Source organism: Rhagoletis zephyria, unplaced genomic scaffold, assembly GCF_001687245.7.
Source record: "Rhagoletis zephyria isolate East Lansing unplaced genomic scaffold, Rhagoletis_zephyria_1.1 Rzeph_scaffold_17042, whole genome shotgun sequence".
Lineage (NCBI taxonomy): Eukaryota > Metazoa > Arthropoda > Insecta > Diptera > Tephritidae > Rhagoletis > Rhagoletis zephyria.
In genome coordinates this window covers 1-10,852 of record NW_016174105.1, presented here as the reverse complement: position 1 = coordinate 10,852, position 10,852 = coordinate 1, and the positions used below count along the sequence as shown (strand labels likewise).

The following is a 10,852-nucleotide window of genomic DNA, read 5'->3' as shown; positions in this document are numbered from 1 at the left end:
GCCTAGTGGAAATTCGGCATTAGTAAAATTTTGTCGTAAGCGTCATTTGTCCACAATTTGAGAGCCACTTTGTATGTAATACGACAAAATGTGATCAAAATTTGTACCAAATTAACGACACTTTTTTACTCAATATCTCGGAAACTAAAGGTGATATTCAAAAATGGAGAACGCCATTTTTAAGATATTGATTAGTTTAATATGGCTGCATCACTAACTAAATTTTTACTAAATTGTCGAAAAAATTTTAGTCAATATCTCGGAAACTAAAAGAGATATCTAAAAACTGATAACACCAATCGAAAGACCTTATTTCAAAATATATAACTGCATCTAGAACTAAAAATCGCCAAAATGGCGTTTACGACAATCTTTTACCCAGGCGATGATTCATATGTATGTATGCTTAAATCATACTCTATGGGAAACAGGGCAGTAGATTCGCGGAATCTGTAATAGGTGACGGAAATTGCAAAAAAATATCTTTAGTTTTACAAGTTTTTATTATTGCTTTCCACAAAAATCATTCGTGCTCTTGTAGTGTACAATAGAAATAAAAAATAAAAAATTGTTACTAAACACAAATACTAAACATTATTAGTACGCCTAACTTATTTGTTAAGCATTTAACAATATACATACATGCATACATACAAATTTAGAATCATTAATTAAACTCGAACTGATTGTTAACGAATTTACTTTAAATTATGTATTCAAAAATCAAATTAGGCAAAGATAAAAAAGTATGTTTGACCAGTGAATGTGCGCGATAATTCCCAAAACTATAACAACTCCGCTAAACGAAATAAATAAATATGCAACATAACAAATACTTACTTACATATTAGGCAATTAAATAATAATAAAATATATATATAATAAAAAGTATATAAATATGAAGGCGAAGTATTAAAATCAGTTTTACCTTTTAGCGCAAATGTAGTTACTACAAATATTAAATCGTATATGAGAAACATCTCAACATAACTGTTAATAAAAATAATGAATGTAGTTAACTTTAAAATAAATCCCTACAAAACTAAAATTTACAGCGTAACAAGAAAAAAACAAAAGAAAATAATTAAATGGATTTTAAGCCGCACAATTACACTTGCACACACGAACACATATACTCACACGTTTAAGTGGATAATAAAAATGCAAACAAACTTGAATACAGAAAATATTAAGGAGTGTGTTAATTAAATTCATTTTGTAGGAGCTAGACATCGATAGTTTAAGTTTCTTCGATAAAGGGGTAGGTCATACAGTTGCTGCATTGTGTTTTCTGTCTTCATGAACATTATTCACATTTGTCGTCGTTAGTTTTGCCTTTGTCGGAGGAGCTTAACCACTGTAGCGGTTATTAGTATACACAGCCAGTACATTGCCGGGATTCGTTGTCATGATTAAACTACGTTAGCTGAGTATTTTAAAATATATATATGTATGAAGGATCAGAATTTTTGGTAGGTAGTGCCTGTCGCGGTAGCTTTTCGTGTTATCATGTATTGCCTGTCTTTTGTCTGTATGCCCATCAACGCCTTCGCTGACGCTGCCACTCGCTATCATTAACAAAGCAAGTATCGGTTGCTTCACAACTAATGAATACAAAATAAAATAACATAACTTACTACTACTACTGCTAACACTACTAATAAAACTGCATATTGAAAAACGGAAATCCCAACGTCACTCACACTTGCTTCCTTCCCTTCCACGGGTATGTTTTGCTTTTATTATTTCAGAGGACACAACCTCTGCGACACATTCCACCACATACGACACCAGCGCACTACTCAACACCACTGAAGGTTTGGAAATTCACGTGGAGATACCTTCCAAGCAACGTCGCAACAAAGAAAAAAAACAACAGGATCTAGAATTAGCATTAAAACGCAAATTAAATCGAGATTTGAAGGAACGTTATTTTCATTTGCACAAGACCAGTTTGCTATGCTGTTTTGCACGCAGTTACCGTTACAATCGCATGCTCAACGATACACCGCTGATGCAGGCTGCGCTGAAATTGCTGCCTAGCAGCAACGCCTATCCGCCGGAGCGTGGCACCGAAATCAAATATTTTCAATCAATGGTCACCTGGTATAAGACAGCGGTAAAGCTAGCTTCGCCGAATTTGTATGGCGAAAAAGTTCGCAAGAGTAGGAGGCGTGTGAAGCGGGAGCTTTTGGCGCAAATTAAGCGGAAGGAGGCAAGCTGCAAGCAGGATTTTGTATTCATATTTGTAGTATTATTGCGGGCAATGGGACTACAGTGTCGGCTGATCGTAAATATGCAGCCATTGCCCCTGCGACCGGCGCAATCGGACTTGCTCACGATAAAAATGAAACGAGATGGGGATAAGAAGGAAGACGAGGCAGTGGATGCGAAGAAAGCGAGGGTGGAAAGCGGTGTCAAAGCAGCTAGTGAGAAGATAGAAAAGCTGCATGTTAGAAGTGCTGACAAAGCGGTTAGGGAAAGGGGGTTGAAGGGTGGGGAAAAAAATGTGAATGAGGAGAAGCAAAATGGGAAAGGGAAAGGGGATAAAATCAGTGGTAAAGAAGGAGAAAAAATTCAAGGAAGGGGCGCTAAAGAAAAAGAGCGAGAGGAGATGGATGCTTCAAAGGACAACACCTCCGATAAAAAGCGCGCTGTACGAAATAAGGGCACTGAAAAAGAAAAAGAGCAGCCACCGAAGAAGTCTCACAGAGAACACAAAAAGGCGCCCAGCGCCAAGTTAGCTGAATTGAAACAAGTCGAAAAGTTAGCTGACAGCGAAAATTTTAGGAGCGAACTTAAGTCCGGCTCGCCTGAAGTTCAACAGACTAAAGATACAAATAAAAAAGCCGTTTTATATGAGAAGGAACCTCAAAAAGAAGAAGATAAGATAAAAATTTACAACTCCAACCGTGAAGACACTGTAAAACACGCAGAGCTCACTCAAAGGAAGCCACAACTGTCTCGACTGAACAGGGACAAAAAAGCCGCTGCCAAACCGGATGCTGGTGATTTGTCCGCTGATAAACCTGGTCTCATCGTGGAAGCCACACCCATCGCGCGACGTACGCGCAAAGCCTCAACCGAAAAAGCATTAGCAGCAACAACAAAAAGCGCGAAACCAGTAATACAAATTGGTTCGCCTAAAATACCTAAAATCATCATTCAATCTGGAAAGACAATAGTGAATAATGCCGTACTTAGTGAGCGTGAAAATCAGCCGCGTGCCAGCGGCAGCACAACAGCACCGCCACGTGCACGCTCGCGCAGCAAATCTCCAAAGTTACATATCTCTCCTACTTTTCTGCAGAGCACTAACTATAGAAATAAGTTTCCAGTGTCGACAGTAGGCGAAAAAAAACTGCAAAAACGCGCAAATTCAACTCGCCCTAACTCAAAGAGCCCCGTACAGAAAGTGCAAATTTCCACTGATTTTTTGCTAAACCAACACACCAAGGCAACTGAGCCGGCCGCAACGCGTATTTTACGCTCGCGTCAGAAACCCAATGAGGTGGTGGGAGGTGGGCAAGAAAAACTGCCAACGGTACCACAGTTGGACGGCGCTGATGATTGCTTAGAGAAGGTGAGTAAAAAGAAGCGACCAAAATTGGAAAAATTAAAGCAGAAATCGCATTCGCGAGACCAATCCGATGAAGATTTTGAGCCATCACCGCCGAAGCAGCCAAAGAAGGCACCAAAAATATCGGTGAAGAAGGCGGCCATAGACAGACGTGTTTTGTCGTCCGATGAAGAAGAAAGCAAGGGTGGCGCGGTGAAGCGTAATCCGACAGCAGCAGACATCTGGGTGGAAGTGTGGTCCGATGCGGAAGAGCAGTGGGTTTGCATAGAGTTGTTCAAAGGCAAATTGCATTCCGTGGAGGCGATAAGGGTGAGTACTTAATACAAAAAAAAAACGACTAAATTTTTTCATAAACTGTAAATGAATTTTTCTTTTAATTTTTTAGAAAGCCGCCTCCTCCAGTTTCGCCTATGTGTTCGCATTCCAGAATGATTTGAGTATCAAGGACGTGACTGCTCGTTATTGTCCCAATTGGGCAACAACTGTACGCAAGTCGCGAGTCGAACGCGCATGGCTGGAGGCAGCCTTTGGACCGTACTATGGTCAGCGCACACAGCGCGACATTCGCGAGGATCAAGAGATGCGTCGCATACACGAGGAGAAGCCAATGCCCACGGCGATTGCCGACTTTAAAGATCACCCGCTATATGCACTCGAGCGTCATTTGCTCAAATTCCAAGCGATTTATCCACCGGATCCACCAACATTGGGCTTCATACGCGGCGAAGCGGTCTATGCGCGAGAGTGTGTACACACTCTGCACTCACGTGAGATTTGGCTGAAGCAGGCGCGCACTGTTAAGCTGGGCGAGCAGCCGTATAAAATTGTAAAGGCGCGACCTAAGTGGGATCGGGTAAGTTTAAGAATTGAGATGAGCAAATTTTCGTTTTTGTACAAGTATAGCCACACCACAGTTGACGCAAACAGTTATAAAAGATCAACCGCTTGAGATTTTCGGATACTGGCAAACGGAGGATTACGAGCCGCCAACAGCCGAAAATGGTTTAGTGCCGCGTAACGCCTACGGTAATGTGGAGTTATTCAAGGAGTGCATGTTACCCAAGAAGACGGTGCATTTACGCTGTAAGTTGCGATTTAAGGCCAACCAAAATGTTGGTCGCTCAATGAATTTCCTTCTTTTTCAGTACCTGGCTTGAATCGTATTTGCAAGAAGTTAGGCATCGATTGCGCGCAAGCCGTGACTGGTTTTGATTTCCATCAAGGCGCCTGCCATCCACTGTTCGATGGTTTTGTTGTATGCGAGGAGTTCGGCGATCAAGTGACCGCTGCATGGTATCAAGATCAGGAAGAGCAGGAGAAGAAAGAGCATGAAAAATATGAAGCACGTGTCTACGGTAATTGGAAGAAGCTCATCAAAGGTCTGCTCATACGGGAACGGCTAAAGAAGAAATATAATTTTTAATTGTACGCATGGAATATATACATTTGTTCTTTAAGTTATGTACAAGTGTTTTTGTTTATATCCACAGATTTTTGTAACTTTTTGTTTTCCGCTTGACGATTAACCATATTTGTATTTTAAGTTTGAGTGTTAGTTAATAGTTTTCTAAGCGCTTTTAATGCGTTGTTTCGACGGTAATTTTTTTTTCATACATTATATACACCGATCATATCTACTTTTTGAAACAGTTTTCAGCATCAATTTGACTGTGGTAAATTTTATACTATTTTTAGTTCCATACGCTGCAAAAGTGGCCGCTCGTGTTTATACATTTTCAAAAATCATCCAAAGGAAAATTTTCGACCCTTACATTTTTCGAAGCAACGCTTTAAAATAATAAATAATCATTCACATACTTACCTTTCGATAGTTAGAAAATATTTTTTTTATTAAATTTCCTCAAGTGAGATGAATATTTAATGAAACATTCAGGTGGTTGAGATCAGTCTATGATTATATTCCGTACAAGCAATTTTTTTTGTGTGTTAATTTTCTTATAACTTTTTTGCCTCAATTCAGTATATGCCCTAGTAATTTTACCAAGCTGTAATAGCACAAATTTTTTGTTAACCTTGATTTGTGATTTAATAAAGAAAAAAAACTTACAAAAGAGAAGTATTTTCTCTATACAAAAGGTCGTTTTATTTGCGTGAGATAATTACTCAAGTGGGAGAATAATACGAACACAAAATGGAACGTTATTTTTTCGATATTCCTTAATTCAAATTATCTTTTTGATTTGAGTGTAACCTCAAAGATGTGTGTTTCGTAATTATTTTGAATACCGTAATAACACAAATCTTCATCGATTGTCATAAAATGTTTCATGGGTACTTTACAATATATTTAACAAAGTTCTGATCCTATTATGTTGTCCCCGGTGCAATTTTTTTTTTCGAGGCAGCTTAGTGAGCAACGAGACACTTACATACGTGCGAGATGCGCAACCAACGCAAGTTAAGAGGAAGGTTAGACTACACACACGACGACGGCGAACCAATTCCGACGGTGAATAACCCGATAATACACGGAGTAGTATTGGAAGGATGCAATCGGAAAATATATGATTAGCTTATTGACTTCCCGAAACACAAACTAATAATTCGAATAGATATCTTAACAGGTCATTGCAGACAAAGAAGTCACCTACATAAACTCGTTTCCGTAGCAGGACAGCTGAAACTTCTGAGCCATGCCATTCGAATGTTATGCAGTGTCGAGGAGAGGAGGGAAGCCATGCATTCGCATGCACTCGATGACACCAAACAACCTACTGCATTTCCTAAGGGAGCTAGGGTTGAGCAAGGTGCAGTAAGGAGCAAGAGGGAAAAATAGATCTCCTGATCGAAGTGCGTTCCTTAAAGGAATACCTTTTTATAAAGGGAACTGAGAAGCCAATTTCACACGATTTACAGATCTTATATTGTGCCCGTTCTTTTATACGACGCAGACACTTTGACGAATTAGAACAAAGATATGGAAGAGGGATATCGAACAGGATAGATTGCCCTGCTTTCTACATACGCCAGCGGAACGGCCCAGATTTATATCTGGGCCAAGGATTGTCACTCCAGCATCATTCCCCAAAAAAAAGTTGTATACTGTTACAATACGAGCTTTCTAATGAACTTGGTTTAATTAAACCCAAAAAATATGTATGTACCTATGCATGGAAGGTTCTTGGGTAAAGAGATCCTTTGACTTGGCATCCATAAAGGGCTGGGATTATTCGCATATCCCTTCGGATATTTGTGCATCCGTGTAAGATTGGGATATTTTGTTAATATCCGTTCTCTTTTCTTATCCGGGAATACCCCTTTTTATGAGATATTCGAGTATCCGCATATACAAAAATTTGAGTAGACTCCCAGTCCTAAATGTAGTTTCTGATGTTATGCACAGGTACTAGCATGCGGCTGAAAAGAAAAATAATATACACGTCTGTTTCATTGTGGAAAGAACTCGCGCTATCGGTCTAAAGTAAAATTTTATGCAGCCAGGGAGTGAGGGTTTACAGTAATCAGCATATGCCAAATCGTTCATGCAGCTTGGAAATAAAGCAAACATTTCAATAAATCTCACATGTAAACTATAGACTAATTCAATAAGACCGCAGATGTTCACGATAGGGCCGTTGTCGGCATAAATATCGGAAAAGTACGGTGCGACGAATCCACCAGCCTAAAAACCAAATCAAATGGGTGCAGTTTTTCTTGTTAACGAATCCGTTTAGGTAAAAACGTGCATCATTGTCCAGGACGATTTTTTTTAATCGCCATCAACGTTTGGATTACGCGTTTTACGTGTACAGCTCTTTGAATAACTTTGCCGCCAAAGCCTGTAGTATTAATTGTCTGAAAAAAATATAAAAAAAAGCATTAACATATCACACATAATTGCTGCCAAAGATTAGCACCACCACATTCGATTTGTTTAATTTTATGTTAAATTAAATATTTATTAGTTGCTTATTATTTACCATACAGAATATATGTGATAAAGTTAACCAATAGACTAAAGTCTTATTCAATACTTTTATTATTTATCAATTGAAATTTCTATTTCCTAGTCAATTTATCCAATTTAAGCGAATTTAAATAATTTATATCGAAATTTGTTCTTTTGTTTTTATGTTATTACGGGTTTTTAATGGACACATCAAAAATATTGAATTTTAATTTGCGAAAAATCTTACTTTACACTAAATATGTAATGCACATTTTTCCGTTTTTTCTGTTCTATTTTTAATTATTTATATTAGGCGGTTGTAAAGTAGAAGCGTTGTATATTTATGCGAATTCTTGCAAATGGAATGCGACGTACTGGGGCATAAATCCATAGCAGTGCTATAACTCTGCTTATTAAGTACAATGCGGAGAATGTAATCTCTAAAAACGCACGGAGAAAATTGTTGCGCAGGCAGATAGAGAAGGTAATGCAAAAAACGCAGTCAGAAATAAGTGAACTAAAATCCATATTCAAGCAAAAGCGAGAATAATTCAGAATATGTAGTTTTGAAAGAGGCAGCAATAACTCGCTTTAAAGGTATTGTTTATGCCTCAACATTTGTAGTTTCCCTTACTTTCTCTTGCCAGTTGCAACATTTAAACCTCGAAAGTCTTTTCTTCCTCTAAAACTAATTTAGATAAACAACTAAAAAAAAACACAATATAAAATTTAGACCTTGATTTAGACTAGTAAAATCTCAACTTCTCGTGAAAAGTAAATAAAATTAGATACCAAAAACAAATTCGTGGCTGCCTATCTGGGTTAGTTTTCAAAAAGTTCTTTGGTGTCTCTTTATAGTTGTTTTTAGCTGTGCCCTTTCACCGCACAACTGTCCAATCTCTCTTCCTCCCTCGTTTCTATGACTTTGCTGTTGTGCTGCTAAGCGTGCCACAGTAACTTGGTCTTGTGCGCGGTATCGGCGCCACTGCTGCATCATTCGCCTTTGAATTCCTATTTATATCATTGTTTGCCGCATCCTCAGCCGCTTGCTGTTGTAGTCGTTGCTTGTAGGCATTTTGCACTTTCAGATAATCGATATACATTCGACGCGCTTGATTGAGTACCCGCGTCACATCGTGCTTGCGCACCATCTTATCGAAATGCATTGCAATCTCATTGTAGTCCATGCCACTTTTCATAATCGTTTGACGGTGTTGAAGCAGCAATGTTAAACAGAGAAATACAAGAAAAGGATTGCCACCGCCGAATTCTGTGGGCGGCGGCAAGACTGGCGGGGTGGGCCCCAGTGAGACACCACCACCCGATGCATTTACATCAGCCGCCGCCACTTCTTCATTTCGTGCTGTTGGTTTAGCGAATGAAATTTCATCAACTGCATTTGTGGCCAACTCTACAGGCGATGCATTGGCGGTGTCTGTGGAAATCGGCACCAATACTTCTGGCAAACTACTACTGTTGGGCAGTACACCTGTCACGCCATCTATTCGCAAATTCGTGGTTGTATCGACAAAGGGATTGAGCATGTTTTGCACTGGTAATGCAGTGGTTTCAGCGATACCATTTACTTGGCCGTCATTATAGTTGTTATCAATTGCCTCGCTAAGCAGCTCATCTACATCGAGCCATGCTGTGCTGGTGGACACATGCTGCAAAGGTTCTATGCTGCTTTTTGTGCGACTATTTCGGCTTCGACGGCGTATAAGGAGCTCGCTTATATCAGGACATGCAACTATTTCATTTTCTTTCAGATCATCTACCAAGTCCAAGGAGTCTTTATCCAGTTTTTCATACTCAATGCCACAATTGACAGATGGCGGCAGGCCAACAGGATCGCCAAATACCTGTCGGTCCAAATTATCAGCTTCCAAGCGCAATTCGCGTGTAATGGCTGTTGTCATTGGGTAATACTCTTGATCTTGACTATCATCGGGCGTTATACTTGGTTCTGCTGGCGGCTTTTTGATGGGTGTGCGCGCCTCCTCCCGTAAACAACTTGCATATAGTTCACGTTCTTCCGCTGTGTCAGCTTTGCGTTCGTAGGTTGGTGTGCGGTCGGGTGTTGGGGCCGCCGAAGAGCCAAGCGATGCAAGCTCCGATTGCAAACTATTATTGCTGGCATTATTTGCTTGTTGTATTGCTGTCGCCGCGGTGGAGCCACTCCAAGTGGTATCAGGCACAGACGATGAATCTGATTCGTCAAGGGAGGAGACAAAACCGCTTCGAGTTAGATGCACAAGTGGATGTGGTGTTGTGAATGCAGCTGCTGATGTGACGGAAGCTGCTGCGCTTGTCTGTGTGTAGGCATGCGTGGGCGAAGGTGTTTTAGATTTTTCCTTACAGCGAGTGTTCATGCTAAAGTTGCTGCTGGTGGCACTGTTGCCTGACAGCGTCGGTGATGTTGTCGAAAATTTATCCGCAATACGATTTTTATTTATTGAGGCGAAATTCAAAAATTCATTGAAATTTTTAACCAACTTTTGCTGCGACCTTTCAGTGGCACTGATGTTTGTCTCTTCGAACGACAATCCTGTAAATAAGAGTCGATTTATATTTTACTGTTTTAATAAATGGAATACTTTTCTATTACCCACTCACCTTTTCTACTCGTCGCAGCAATTTTTTCTTTAAGGTCCTTGAAATGCCCACCACCGCCACTGCTTACACGTCGAACACTCTCGCCCACATTGGAAGCATTTGCAATTTGTTTAGCTATTATATTGCTAACGGTGTTGTAATTCGATAAAATGTTCTTATTTTGCAATTTGGCAATCCCCTTAGGAAGTTGTGGAATCTTTCCCATCAGTCCCATTTCATCACTTAGTTCTTCTGCATCATTCACTGCCATACCATCACTTGTAGGTGATTTATTAGAAGGGGCAGGCGACTTGTACGATTCAAGTATTTCTTCCTTAATGTGGTCATCATCTTTAAACGGATTTGTTGGATGAAATATGAAGTGATTAATTTCTTTGGAACCGTTATTGGCGCTACTATCGTTACTGGTGAAAACCTCGTCATCCTCGAAATTTTCCGCACTCTCTTCAGCCTTGGTTTTGGACGTTAAACTATGGGACTCGACGTTTATTACTTCTTCCATACCTTCCATCAACAACAGCATCTTGGATTCGTCTAAACTTTGATGAGCTTTTGACGAGTGACGTCGCCGGCATGCCACTGCGCGTGGCATATTATCGTCCAAACTCTGATTAAGGCGTTTCGTTGCATCTAATCGCAAGCTGTTTATCACTCCCCCACCAGCGCTAAGTGAAGAGCTTAGTGAATTCAATGAAGCAGAAGAGCTTTGGCGGCGAAGTGCACACACCTTGGTGTAAGGATTTTCA

General features: G+C 39.9%; 2 protein-coding genes across 2 annotated transcripts; one reads left to right on the top strand and one right to left on the bottom strand.

Moving 5' to 3' along the window:
- Positions 1-1,627: 1,627 nt before the first annotated feature.
- LOC108379690 (DNA repair protein complementing XP-C cells homolog) lies at positions 1,628-8,206 on the top strand (the record flags this gene model as incomplete). The annotated part of the gene is made up of 4 exons (XM_017636039.1): positions 1,628-3,889; positions 3,966-4,433; positions 4,495-4,663; positions 4,726-8,206. Coding segments are annotated over 4 exons (3,177 nt in total), but the record flags the coding sequence as incomplete, so codon positions are not given.
- On the bottom strand, positions 5,284-10,848 carry LOC108379689 (uncharacterized; the record flags this gene model as incomplete). The annotated part of the gene is made up of 2 exons (XM_017636038.1): positions 5,284-10,038; positions 10,107-10,848. Coding segments are annotated over 2 exons (2,373 nt in total), but the record flags the coding sequence as incomplete, so codon positions are not given.
- Between the last annotated feature and the right edge of the window lie 4 nt (positions 10,849-10,852).